The sequence below is a fragment of the Coturnix japonica genome, chromosome 1 (assembly GCF_001577835.2).
Source record: "Coturnix japonica isolate 7356 chromosome 1, Coturnix japonica 2.1, whole genome shotgun sequence".
NCBI lineage: Eukaryota > Metazoa > Chordata > Aves > Galliformes > Phasianidae > Coturnix > Coturnix japonica.
Window position 1 is genome coordinate 52,141,934 of NC_029516.1, and position 14,931 is coordinate 52,156,864.

At 37.5% G+C, this 14,931-nt stretch overlaps 1 protein-coding gene across 14 annotated transcripts in view; it reads right to left on the reverse strand.

Moving 5' to 3' along the window:
• WNK1 (WNK lysine deficient protein kinase 1) overlaps positions 1-14,931 on the reverse strand; it is a 96,459-nt gene that overhangs the window by 50,053 nt on the left and 31,475 nt on the right. For all 14 annotated transcript variants that reach the window (XM_015865453.2, XM_015865429.2, XM_032445333.1 and 11 more), the window contains exons 3-4: positions 11,681-11,901; positions 9,550-9,707 (exon numbers count right to left, since the gene is read on the reverse strand). In XM_015865453.2, the coding sequence (XP_015720939.1) occupies positions 9,550-9,707; positions 11,681-11,901 (379 nt within the window). The remainder of the gene's footprint in view (positions 1-9,549; positions 9,708-11,680; positions 11,902-14,931) is intronic.

Consider the following 14,931-nt stretch of genomic DNA (forward strand, 5'->3'; position numbering starts at 1 on the left):
GCTAATACAATCAGTAGCAAAGTCAAATCTCACAAACAAAGTAATTACCGTCTCCACATTTTTCTTTTGCTAAGTTGTTACTATGCTAGTTTGAGCCAGACCTAAGCTGCCACAAACCATTAATTCTATGAAACTAGATGGAGCATATGATTCCAGTGGAAAACAATCCAGGAATCCTACCTCCTTCCATGGTCTCTGAGAGGCCTCCAGGCAATAGCTTATACAGAATTTAAATTGGTTTACCCCACGATCTTCTAAAGGTCACCACTTGCTATTAGTTACTCACCCAGCCTTTACAACTTACAAATTTAACTATTTCACCCCCTTTTCCATGTCTTATGCTAATCCTGTTGTCTAGAAATGCTCTTTCAAATTTAGTTCTTTCCTTATTTCACACAGAGTACACCTAAATCATAATTCTCATCCTAGCTCAAATGAATACTTATGTAATTATTAGAAAAAGTAAGATCCCACTGCATTTACTCAGGTAAAAGAGAGATGGGTTGCCTACAGAAGCAATATTTTACTGTTCTTATTTAAAGATAAGTTATAAAGCCTGAGACAGCAGAAAAAAATTTAAACTGATACTGCACAGTTAACTGAAGTGAAAATTGAGCTTCTGATGATGGTATTTCCATAGTAATTAATTCTGGACAATTGATAATTCTTTCAAGAATGAAATCTGTAAATCCAGCACAATAAGCTCTGCACAAGATCAATATCCTAGCAGAGTAAATAGCATTACTTCAATACAAGCAATAATATAAGCAATAGGAGCAGACAATGGCTTTCAGCAGGCTAGAGTTAGCTCACAAGGCACTATTCAGACCACTGTCTCAGGACAGTTGTGCTCTCTTATGAAGAAAAGCAATGACTGCACATTTTGAACCCGATACCTTTTGAACTTGACTAATCTACCACCACCCAGACCAAAATTCCTCTTTCAACTATTTAAGAAAGCTCTACATCACTGAAATAGCTCAACCAGTCTGTCTGCAGTCACTAGAAGCTAGAGATATGACATCCATCTCCTATTATACTGGTGTGCAAGTAATTTAAGTCTCGTGATTCTTAAATTTCTCAGAATCAGCTGTCTTCAACACTTGCTACTGATAAATGTGCACACCCAGATTTCACACTCAGTTATGAAGACAATGGAGGCAATGCAGTGTTTATACAGGCTCGATGGCCGCAACCTGACTGACCAGTTTGGACATTATTTTCCTTTTCACTTCACCATGCACTCTCAAATAATGAAAATCCTTGAATTGAGGTTGCTTAAGAAAAATGTCTAGTTATTAGCATGAGAGGATCCTTAGTAGAAAGAACAAAACATATTCCTCATTTGGCAGTTTATCACTTCTTGCTGTCATCTCTATATTCATCTACAATTAATCTCCAAAGCTGCCAGAGCCTCAGTGTTGTGTTTTTACTTAAAACCAAGGAATTTAGCATTAAAACTTTACAACTCTATGCATGTGATGCCTATCCCATTAACCAAGCTTACCCTAGAGAAATCACTGCCTGTGTTCATTTCCAAGACCATCTTATTTGTGATAACATCAAAGTGTACCTTACACTTCCTTATAATCACCACCACGTTAACTGGTTTCCTGGCCTATATCACACAATGTGCTTCATGTATTTTTTTCCAGATGTGCAAGTTCTCTGCTTATTAGTGCCTCCAGGTAAGAAGGAACATCAACTTATTTCAGAAGTCAGAAGAATACAGAGCTGTACATGAACTATTTGTAGCACCTCCTGTAACTGCAGCATTCCTCTCTTAAGGAACAGAAGAAATTACACAGTCCTTAGAAGAGGTGACTTAGTAATCAAAAGGCAGAATACAATTCCTTACTGCATAGCTGTCATACAATATAGCTGCATGGTAAAACGGGCCTTATTAAGAAATACACAGAATGATGATACAAGTGAAACATCAGTAAAGTCTGAGTAGACAAGAAGGCTAGGCACAGGTAGAATCACAGAATCATTAAGGCTGGAAGAGACCACTAAGATCATCTAGTCCAGCTGTCAGCCCATCACCACCATGCCCACTAACCATGGCCTTCAGTACCTCATCTACCTCTTCTTGAAAGCCTTCAGGAACAGTGACTACATCACTTCCCTAATACTTTGAAACAGGAGTACTGCCTTTATCAACTGAAAAAGACCATGCAGTGGTGAGCATTTCAAGCTGGCTGAGTGGCCCGTTGTTTTGTTGGGATTTCAGCTCAGAAATGGCTTTCAGGAGAATGGAAACATGCCTAGACGCACATCTCAGTGCTATAAATATAGAAATACCACAGTGACACAATATTAAAAACAAAAACGTCTCTTCTATTTTCAGTATGGAAAATGTATTTTTGAAAAAAATCGTATCATATTTAGTTGCATTCTCTGCTTTAATTAGCTACTGATCTGACAGATAAACATCATCTAACACTCATTCTAAAATCTGAGTACAGCAATAATAACTCTAAATCCACAGGTTAGGTCTAGTGAACTTGGAACTGAATTAAAAAGAACAATCCAGCATTACACCTTTTTCATGGGCCATAAAACCACATTTGCTACCAATACAAACACTCTGAAAACACCTACTAAATGAACATAAACCTGTGTTTTTGGCCAAGGATAATGTTGCAAACTGCAAAAATAGTGCACAATGCAACAAAAGTCACCATCTCTTTTATTTTCTGACTTACCAGAATAGAAGTTAAAGACTTCTATTTGCGTACCAAAAGATTCAGTTTCAGATGAGTGCCCTAAAAAATATTTCTGCTATGCACAGAAATCTGATAGTGGTAATAGGTGGTATGGTAGAAACATCTCTGAAAGATATTTACCTTAATAAGTCAAAAGCTCAGTACTAGGAAGCTCAAAATACCTTCACTGGACAGAGAAACAAAAGTCTTGTAACCCTTTAGAATAAAAACACAATGCACAATAAACAACAGAGCCTCTCACACAAACTTTTAAGCTTGGTGTTTCATCAGAAACAGAGTCCTGGAGTACTAAAGAAGTGACTGCCCTGTGTATACAGCACAGAGGTGACATGAGACTGCACCTTCAATATTGTGTTCAGTTTTGGGCCCCTTGCTACAAGGATATAGAGTTGCTTGAGTGCATGTAGAGAACAGTGAAGCTGGTGAAGGTGTAACAAGAAGCAACTGAGGGAACTGGGGTTTTTCAGTCTGGAGGTGGCTGAGGGGAGACCTCATTCCTCTATACAATTCTACCATTTCCTGATAGAAGGCTGTAAGCTCGGAAAGCACTGACCTATTTTCCTCAGGTGATAAGACACAAGGAATATTTAGACTGCACATTAGGCACAATTTCTGCACAGAATCACAAGGTTGGAAGGGACCTACAAGATCAACTAGTCCAACCATCCTCCCATTACCGTAGCTACAGCAAACCACTAAACTATATCTCAGAGCTCCTCATCCGGATGCCTCTTGAACACTGCCAGGGATGGTGACTCCTCCACAAAAACAGTGGTCAGGCACTGGAACAGGCTGTCCAGGAAACAGCAGAATCTCCACCTCTGGTGGTATTTTAAGAATCATGTGGACACAGTATTAAGGGACATGGTTTAGTGATAGGATGGTAGGCAAGGCTGATGGTAGGACTGATTAATCTTGAAGATTTTTTTCCAACTTAGATGATTCAACAATTCTCTATTTTGGGGACTTAACTACTGTAAAATTTCATTCAGTTTCAGTAACTCTCACTGTTCTAATATGGGAACAAACAAAAGCATTCAAGTAGGCATACATGCTTGCATGTCACAGCCTGTTCTGGAAGCAGCTTTCAGAAACTTAGAGATAACTATATATAGGGTTTCTGTACAAATTTGGTGGAGTTCTGGCTTATGAATCACATAATATCTCTAAATAATTTTTTTCTCTTTTTTTTTTTTTTTTTCCTCCTGTTTTTAAACTCGCTTCCCCATCAGCTTCCACAAGACAAAAACTTTCCTGAACTCATCTCACTTCCAAGCTCAGCAGTGAACAATACAGGAAAAACTTCTCCCATCAAATCATGTTTCACAATACCACCACTGGCATATTCTGTTGTTTTAGCTGTAATCAAGAAACTTTCATTGCTGAATAATACAAATGCCTCTAAGACCAACTTGTAAAAGCGACCTCCTTTTAAGAAGAAATTCAGTCGAATGAGTCTTTTTTTCTCCCAACTTCAGATATCCCCCCTAGCTTTGTATACTGTATAGCATGCTACATCTCAGTATTTCAGCTGATCCCTGCTGTTTCTCACTTTGATCATTATTTCCTTAAAAAGATGACTATAAACTAACAGTTTCTTAAGATATTAATGCTTGGAGACTTCATATTCCTGTTTCATCCGTCTTCTAGGTATTTCTGAACTGATGAGTCAGTGACTGTACTGCTACCCAGGAAGATTCTTCGCTCTTTAAGAGTGCTGTTCAGAATGCTTGCAGCTGAGATGAACAGCTACGGGAAACAAGTGGTAGAAGCTTACATACTGTTTAATCCACTTAGTGGGATACTGAGGAACAACATCTGGTACAAAAATCATGGATTTTGTGCTTTTATTTTTTCCCTACTTGATGCTCAACTGCCTGAATTTTCTTCTTTCAGTCAATACAGATACAAGAATTTTCCTTTTCTTACTGTTCACTGTGTTTGATTGAAGGTTCATGGATTTTCAGTATGTACCTTAACAAAAGGTTGTTTGCCTTATTTGTGGGCTCCCTCTCCCTACTTTTCCACTGCCTTTCCCACTCAAGAACTTGCCAGAAAAAGGTGTCCATCCATACGAACAATGCCAAGAAACCAAGTTTTACGTACATTTAACAATTTGCATATTACTTCTAGAAAGTAAAACAGGATATTCATCAATACTCCTGAGACTCAAGAAATATTGATCATAAGACTAAAGGTTAAGCGCTTATATTTGCTATCCTCTTTAGGGAAACAAAAGAGAAGACAGAGGGGACAACTTGCCCATTTCATTTCCAGTGAAAGTAAGGACAATTCAGTTGACTGAGTCTGGCAGTTATGATGCCTAACTTTTAAGTCACAAAAGCCACTAATCTAAACTCAAACTGCAGCATTTAGTGAGAGACTGGTTTCCAGCCAAGAGAATGACCTTCACTCAAACCAGTAAGCTTTAGCTCCCACAAGTTAGGGAAATTACAGATTTTTAAACTAGTTAGACACTGCCTGGTCTGGTTACTCATTATGTACCTTGTTCCCTCAGGTGTTTTTTTTTAAGCTCGGTACAACTGAGATGAGAAAAGCTGTTCACATTCTGTGGAACATTTCAGTACAGAACATTGTGTCTTGTTTCCCAAGTCAAAATGCAAAATGTTTTTGTTGTTTTGGTTTTTTTTCTTCTCATGAGAAGGGCTCAGGTAGCAGACATTTGTTTAGAGAAGAGACTGGACTTCTAGTGAAGGAAAAGGTAAGTCCACAACTTCACTCTGTCCAAGTAGAAGTGGAGAAAGTTAATTATAGAAAACAGGACTCTATCAGGAAAACTTAAAAGGTAAGTTTATGTAATAGGAGGGGGGCAACAGAAGACTTTCAGTATGTTTTTAACCAGGACAGACTTAATTTGTTTGGAATAAGAATGTTTGCTGCTTTTTTGGTATTGCTATATGTGCATGAATGAGATGAAGCTGCATAATAAACACCGCTAGCTGTTATTCTACCTGTTCTGAGACTAGTCAGTCAATTAGAAAATCTGAGTCTTAGATATCAAGGTAGTAGAGATTGAGCAAATATGCATTTATGAAAATAGTTCCTGTGTTGCAAAAAACAAGTGTGAAGGAAATACAGTGTAGAAGTAATCAATGTCTATCTGCGAGTTGAGAGCAAAGGTAGCAAAAAAAGCCAAAAAAGACAAGCCAGCTTTTGAAGCAACCATATGGATTACATCAATCACACCAGAAGCTGGGAAGCTAGTGCAGTCATGTCTTCGTTGCACTGCTTTCATAAACAGTCTAAATTAATAAATCATACTTAAGATGTTTATTCTACAAATACCTGGATTCATTTAAATACACAGATAGCTCATTTCAAATATTTCTTGTTTAATGCATATTTCAATAACTTGTCAGAAGTCAAAGAAAGAATGCCAGTTTAAAGCCAGGAGAAATGTCAGACAGAAAAGTCTGAATTTTACCAAGATTGTATGCCACTTGTACAAACAATTAAGTAACAGAATTCAGTATCTTGATCACATTTTATATTCAAATACCTGTACCGCTTTATAGGGTTTGGACACTGAAATAAATAATAATGAATAATCATCATCATCACTACCACAGGAGCAGGTGAAACTACCTTAACAGTGCAATTTATTTTCAATTAAAGGCTTAGGTGTTTTTTTCTTAGGCCAAGTAAGCAGCGGTGTGTTCTCAGATGAAGAGACTTTCTGCTAAATCTCAGCAGAGTTCTTGTGTTCGTTTTCTCTTTCTAAAGAAGAGAAAGACATTGCAGTTCCTGTGGTTAAGTAGTAGCTACTCACTACTCAGAACCATTTCCAAAGAACACGATATAGCTTCAAAGAAGAAAAGATGCTCTTTGTAGAGACCAAGTTGCCAAGGAGGGTGGGTAGACTCCCTACACATAAGCAACAAACCAAGCAGATACTTTCTAAAGAAACTGTTAGTAAAAGGGTCTGGATGGAGTTTGCTGGAAGGTGTAAATACAAAAAAGTAAATATGCTGTGTCAAACTTCTCCCAACTTCTTTACCAGAATGGTAAAACCAAGTTAAGCTGTAAGAACTGTAGAGGTTTTAAAATGGAGCTTTTACTCAAATTCTTTTACTGAAAGAATTCTTCGAATCAAAGTGAGACAGAAAACCAGTTTAAAACCTTGCCCTTATTTCTTGCACCAGGGAAAATTTGGGAACTTTATTTTGTTTTTTTCCCCAATAAAAAGCGTTGGGATAGAAATTTCTCAGTGAGAGTACAGACAGGACAGACAAACATCCTGGAAACACCAATCTCATCCAGCAGCACTGTTGTTCAAGATGTGAAGCAATAATAAATGACTGGCCAAAAAAACATCTCATCACAAGGGCAACTTAAAGATAGACTTACTAGCTACATCTTTGCTTACCTAGCTACATTATTTCATCAGAAAACTGCTTCCAGGAAAAAGACCGTAAACAGCTGAGGGAGAACACAACTAAGTGTTCTGAGCAATTCTGGAAAATAGTTGAAGCCAATGCTGCAGTGTCTGGGCATCAGCTAAAGCAATCTTAATCACAAAAGAATAAGTTCAGAAAGCAATGCAGAGTCAGGCTATGCTAGAAGAAAAAAACATATAGCCTCGACAGGAGAGAAAAATGCAAGCCATTCCTGACAGGACATGGTACCTTGGACATTAAGACATCCACATGTTTCTGTCCCACACAGTAGCCAGGGTCTAAGCTAATAGCTGTGCATTTTACTAAGCACATCAGTAGCTAGAAAAGAGTTGAAGGAAATCAATTCATTTAAATATATATCTCCCACATTGAGTGGCTGCATGGTTTTTATCTTGTTGCCTTTAAAAGTTTCAGTGAATTTTATGCTTTCACATCCATGAACTTTCAATGACAAATTTCCACTACTGTCTTCTGGTTTTTGTGCATGCAGCTATATAAAATCATCCTATCATTTAAGGCACAGCAAGACTACAGCTCCTACCTCAGAATGTTCCTAAATATTCCTAGGAAAGTAGAAAACTATAGGGTTGAACTGGAAACACTAAACATCTACCACAAACCACAATCACCTTCTAACCTAAGTTAAAAGGAAATGTGTTGGTAAGTATTGCTGGATTCACTCCTACAGAAGGTCTTCCAACTCCATTCCATAGTTCCCAGTTCACATGTTAACCTTATAAAAGTACTGAACTTCTCAACTGGTCCAACCCCTTGTCCACAAATATAGATACTGAAAAAATTCCTAAAATACCCTTCAAAATGAAAGTAAAAATCTTAAGTGGACAAGAGCAGAAAACTGTAGGGCTCCTTCCCTGTTGGTAAAAAGAATATAAAGTGCATTTTATTTCGTAACATCATTGTGCTGCTCACATTACAGGAAAAAAAAAAAAACCACAACAAAACCAGTGAATTTTCCACTGTCAGTCAAAAAAGGTTTATGCTTTATTTCTAGATAATGTTGTCTTTTCATCGAAAGTCTTCCTTGAAAACTATTCAAGTGTCTGTTTTCAGTTTTGTGGCTTTGTCTTTAAATACTGCTTTGTGGCTCTCATACAATAAAAAAACCAATATATCAAGATAGCCTTTCATTCTCTGCCTAGAAGCAGAGACACATACATTCCATTTCCAGAACTTTCCTGTTCTTTGCTCCTTCTTTGCAATCAAGGAAATCTTTTATTCCACATGAAAAAGTATTTTAGAGGTGTCAAACAGTAGATGAAACAGCAGAAAAAAACTCAACAATTAAATTCAATTTGTGAAACATCAGCAGCAAAGTGCAGTAAAAGATGTGCTGGACTGAGCAAAATGTTACCATCCGATGTTCCTCATCCACTTAGAAGTTCGACAGTCAACCAAAAACAATGTTGGGAGAAAGAAGTATTGAAGTTTTTCAAAGGTACAATGAATAAGTGGTAAGTAGAACCCCAGTAAGTCTAATTAAGTTTCTAATTGTTAAGTACTTCGTAGACTAGGGAAAGGACATTCCTGGAGATTTGTGATTCTGTGATTTCCAAGCCTGAAACCATCTATTTCAAAAACTAACTTTCCTCACCTTGGCCCAGTTGGCTCGGGCAAGGGCTTGGCCCTAACACGTTTTAAGGAAAAGGTAGGGTAGTTGCATCAGCTGTTTGCTCTGATATAAAATACCCATCTATACTGAAACTATGTTTCTTTGGCTCTGGGCAACACACACAAGCATTGCAAAGGATACCACTAAAAGGGTTTTGATAAGCTACTTTGTTTTCTTTCCCTGATGCAGATAGCCAGCAGATCAGAATGTGCAGTTAACTAGATTTTACTCTCATTCCTTTTGATTTAGAAGATTACAGTTGGGTTAACCAACATGTCAAGCAAAACATACATTAAGAATTTACTCTAGTTGCTGATTTAAAAAAAAAAAAAAGGCTATTTTTCCTCTTTTCTTCTTCCTCCTCCCCCACCTCCCACCCATTCCCCTTCAAAAAAGCAATCATCTTCCGTTTCACCAAGCCTTCCTTCACAACTTATTCCTACTAACATAAAGACCCTTTCTTCCCTGTTTGCTGTCAGCAATTATATCTGCCTCTTACAGCATGAGGCATCAGGAAAAGCTTTTATTTTTCTAGACCTAAGCAAATTGCTTGTGATTAAATGCAACATTTTATTTCTATTCACATATTTTATAAGCTTCTGACCGACCATTTGGGGTAAGTTGAATTGTTTTATTCACCTCCATCCATACCCCTAAACACTCTCGTTATCTTCTCTTCTCCCCCTGCAAACACTTGCACAAAGTTGTGCTGTCCAGATTTACTCTTCCGCTAGACTTACAGCCTTAGAACCAGTAGTGGGGAGGAACTTACACTGGTCACTCGACGGTAGATCTGCGCGGCATTTTGGCACTCAGAATAAGGATACTCAGACGTTGCCATCTCTAGCATACACATCCCAAAAGCATATACATCAACGGATTCATCATATTTCTCCTCATACATCTCGGGGGCCATGAACTCTGGGGTACCTTAAATTAAAAGAACGATTCAGACTCTAAATGTCTCAAAGCGAGCAGAGGCTGCTGGCGTTACTCACCGCAGGAGGAAGTGGATGGGCAGACCTGTGAGACAAAAGAAAGTGGAGGCAAAAAGAAGAGGGAGGAAACCCTTAGTCACTGTTTTATCAAACCACTTTGCGAGTCTTCCATTGCAAGGTCTTTATGGAATCAGAATGGCATGAAGGGCTGATGTAGTTCTCATTTTATGCGTGTTAGTGCAAGTACCAAAATAGATTGAATCAGGCATCAAATGGAGGGAAAGGGGATAAGGAGAAGGGAAAACAGACTAGCCATAGGCTGCAAACCAAATACTAAGGAGAGTTAAGACACTTACCTTTTCTCCCTGTAAGAAAGGAGGTACATTAAACCTGGTTTCAAGAATTACCTGACCGCCCTCTGCTGCAAAAGAAGGTAGTACTGGTAAGAGCCCACAGCTAGTCTCTGTCCTAGTGCTCTCCACCTACTTTTTGAAGTAGAATGGTTCAGGAAAGGCCTTGCAATGAAAAACTCTTTTTGTTAAAAAATATAAATCTTCATGATGGAAAATGAAAAGTAATTATCTGCAAAGGCCACTCACCGGAGCCCTCTTCTTCATATACTTACCTTCTCACCTGCAGTATATTTATAGGCCTACTGCAGATGCAGATACAGGCATTAGTGAGGAACATCCTACAGTCAAAAATACTTAGAAATACAGAGAGATTGAGTTACAAGCATAGAGCGTGAGATTCAACAAGTCCCATTTAAATAGTTTGCAGAAAATTTTTGCTCAGAGAAGCATCACAGCATCCCCTCTGTAATCAAAGGGACTGCACTGTATGATCAAAGACATCAGTTTGATTCTGTCAATTTCATCACAGAATTATTTCCTGCAGATACCAGATTCAAGATCGTTTTATAGATCAATGAACAATCACTTTAGTTTTCACCACACAAAACGAAAAAAAAAGAGAATGCCATCGTAGCCATTTATCCAAAGGGAAGCCATTAACATACAAAATTATCATTTTGTAATAATAAATTTGAAGAAAAGGGTAGCACATTTAAGAAAAAAATTCTTTTTTGGACAACATGTACTTTTCATTCCTTCTATTATTTTGGCCTGGTTAAGAAGCAGGAAATATTTCAGCAATCACTTTCAAGAGAGTTCACAGGTATACATTTTTGATCCCATTTGGGTATCTAATATAGGACTGTTGAGCAGTATTACATTTTAGCAAGCTTAGACACCGGAAATAAAAGCAATTTCATTCCTTGAAGCCTACTTGTCCAACTATAAGAACAAAGCTGATAAAACCATTTCTTTGAAGAACTTACAAGAAAAACAATACTAGATCTATCAATCCAGTAGCTTATTTCCTGAAAATGGTCATTAGAGAAAGTACGAGACAATACTTCCCCAATGCATCCTCCTAACTTAACAAGTCCAGAGACTTTCTGATTAAAACATTATATCCCGGTCCAAATGCAATATATTTTGACTTTAATACATTTTAGTTCTTACTTGCCAAGTGTAAGAGATTTAATATTAACACCTGGTGACAACTGAAAAAATTGGTATAAATTAATACTAAACATCAAGATGTTTGATATTTACCAAAACTATCCATTTGCATGTTTCTGGAAGAGACATACAATTCTCACCTTTCATATTTGTAGTTAAGAATGGTTTTATCAACATTGTTGCACAAAACTGTTGTGTAAGGTGATAAATCTATATTCAGAAATGCTTAAAGTTACTGTACAAATACAAAACACGTGAAAAATTTCATTATGTCATATCTTCAGGAACTCCAACTGACCTCAAAAGCCAAGAAATCAAGCCTACACACCTTCAGGCTTAGATTGTGTACCTTTGAAACCATACTTTAAAGGAAAGCTCTTAAGGCTCATACCCAAGTAAATAGACCGGCTCATCAGCCTTCTAAACAGTAGAGACTTACCTATCACACTTTTGGCAAACGAAGCTCGCTTCAGGGTTGCCAGTCCTAAGTCTCCTATTTTCACAGATCCAGTTGGTCCAGTAATGAAGATGTTGTCGCATTTTAAGTCTCTGTGAATTATGGGAGGAGTGCGTGTGTGTAGAAATTGTAAGCCTTTCAGTATCTGGCGACACCAGCTTCGTAGTACTTTGATTTTCATCACTTTAAATCTTTTTAGATACCTAGTGAAAAAGATAACAGTACATTAAACAGGCTCTAGCATCAGCCACTTGTATTTCAAAATTAAGTTCTGCTACCAAGTAGCAGATATGCTGTATCATTTGGGGTTCTAAAGTGACAAGGCTAAAGAGACTTGAGAAATTTTATTTCCATCTATTTTAAAAAATACCCGTGCAGCTCAAAAATCAAAGAGCTGAAGATGGATCCCCTGCCCAGAAAGAAAAACTGCCCTATAGAAAATTTCAATCTACTTCCTTCTAACCGCAACACCATAGAGCTTAAAGTTAAAAAAAAATTAAGATTATTAAATTACTGAATTAACAAAATACTTTTTAAATAATTTGCATACCAAGTCAACCTTAAGATAATTAAGCACTCCGCTTTCTAAGTTTCAAGGCACTGTTTCCACATCAAACAGTTAAAAACTTATGCATTACAACTCCTTATCTACTTATCTAAGAGGATTACCTCTCCCTGCATTTTATCCTATCATTGCTTAAATAGCTGAAATCTTTTCCTTGGTGAACTATTGGGAAGAGAGCAGTAAAGCCAAAGATGCTAATAAAGAACAGCCAAGTACAGAGCCTCTGCAAACCATGCAAGAGTTACAAAGTCACTCTACCTTAATTATCAATGTTATTCCTACCACTTTGATCAAGGATTCCAGATCACACTTTGAACCTACATCAAATTTACACAATGTCAAGCAAATCAAAATCTCTCAGAGATCACTTCCCTGGTGCTGTCCCATATAGGATGTGACTGTCTGTTTCTGATTGGTTAATACTCAGCATTTCAAAAGTACAGAGAGGACAAGAAGATCTTTAAAATGATTGTGCTAACAGAATGATGTGGAAAGTACGTACACTACATCAGCATCCCTTTGCAGGCAAAACATGACCCAGTCTTAACTGTTCTAATATTGTTGCTTTCTGAACGTCAAGAGAAAATTCGCACAAAAAAAATTGTTTTCCAGACTTTGTGACACAAGAGTGCGATCTTATTCTACTAAACTTTGATAAAGATGTCACAAGGTGAATGAACTATGACCTATTCAAGTGCTTTCCAGCTGTGTATTCTCATGCACATCTCTTCAGGTAGAAGTGTCAGCTTAAAGAAAGTTCTTTTCTTCCTTTTTAAAAATAAAGGGCTGAAATGTATTTAGAGAAGGAACTGTTAAATGGTACGCTGTGTACAGCAATGATTTTATTCTTATGTAGCCAAGGTTAACTCAGGAAGTCAGACAAGTTTTATACTGCCACAAGGCTGGTGGTAAACTCTGTGACCAGGATGGAGTTCAGAAGCTACAAACCTAAAATCAAGTCAGGTTCAATTATTCAGTGTCAGTGTTCAGTCTTCTGAATACCCATAAAATTACTTGCATCAACACCAGTATAAAAACTCCATAATTAAACTCCTGTTACTTTAATTTCTCCACTCCAGAGGAAGATCTGGAAAACAAATTGCTAGCAATAATTCTGCTATGAAAACAAAACTGTAAAAGCAATCAGGACCTAGTTCCAGAAGGAGTCTTGAAACAGAATATAAAGATGGACAGGGAAAAAGCCAACCCAAGGAAGGATACAAGCTGAAGGAAGATCTGGATCACATCAGCTACCACTTGAATTCTTGCTATTGACACAATCCTCATTCATCACTCTTGAGTCTGTTCCAAAGATCACATGGTAGGGGCACTTCAGTTCAGCATCTGGAATCCCTAATTACATTCTTGGTTTCAAATATGCTAGTCTACTGCCAGCTTCTCACTGTTAAAGGATCTGGGTCCAACCATCACCCAGCATCCAGCAGTGTTGCTGTAATTTTTCCATAACACTGTCATATACTAAGTCACGTGTCGCTTAAGGTAGAAAGTAGTTTAAAATGGAAAAATACATAAATACTTAAAAATACATGGACAGCCCTATTAGCCTATCAGGTTTTAATTTTCCAAGTATTATACATACAACAACTCAGGTTTGAGATGACATCAAGAGGTCTCCAGGCTAAGCTTCCTTTCCACATAGGGTCAGCCAGGAAGTCAGACAAGGTTAAATTGGGCTACATCCTGTCAGGTCTTGAGGTTCTCCAAGGAAGGAGACAGCACAGCCACTTGGGGCAACTTGTACCACTGCCTGACTGTCCCCGCTGTCAAGAAGTTTCTTATTACACTCAAGTATGAAGATCCTTAGTTTCAGTTTAGGCCTGATACCTCTAATCCTCTTACCCACCAAGCACCAGCAGAAAGAGCCTATGACTTCTTCATAGGCACTGGAAGGCTGCTGTTAGGTCACGCTTAAAAGTTTCCCTTCTTTAGCTCATAATCACACAGCAGGTGCTCCAACCCTTAACATCTTGATGACCTCCACTGAACTTGCTCCTGGCAAGTTCATCATCCAACATCATTCTTCTCCATTTAACAGGGTAGTTGTCAATTAAAGATAGGTACTTGATCTTAGCACAGAATACAAGCAAAGATGAGAAAACGAGGCTTTCCTAATAGTTATCTTCAACAAAAAGAGGAAAGTAGAAACTAGAGTTTGACTTCCTGTCTTGCAATTTTATGTTTGTTTTTTTTAAACAAGGAAGGGTCACAATCTATCACAGCATCTTATCTCAAGGAGCTAGAAGAAATCCTACTAAGTTAGCAGAAGCAGTTATGAAGGCTCATAATCATTAATAATTTCATTTGAAGTAGATCAGGAACACAAACTAAAATGGCCTTTGGAGACAAAACTAGAGGCTGAGACTTAAGTCAGAAAAATTAAACTGCCATCATCATTAACAGAGTAATTAAGACTTAAAATAGACAATTTAATTCTGTTTATATATAAACGTTAGAAAGCAAATTCTTACAATAATTGAGTTGTAAAACTCTTCCATTGGTATGTAGATGTTCAGGGACTTTTCTCTGTACAAAATTAAAAACCATCCCAAGCAGCATTCTAAAAGGATGAGTTCACAATACTGCATACACAAACACAATAAAATACCATGAAAAGATACTTTGGGATAACATTATACATCTCATGTTT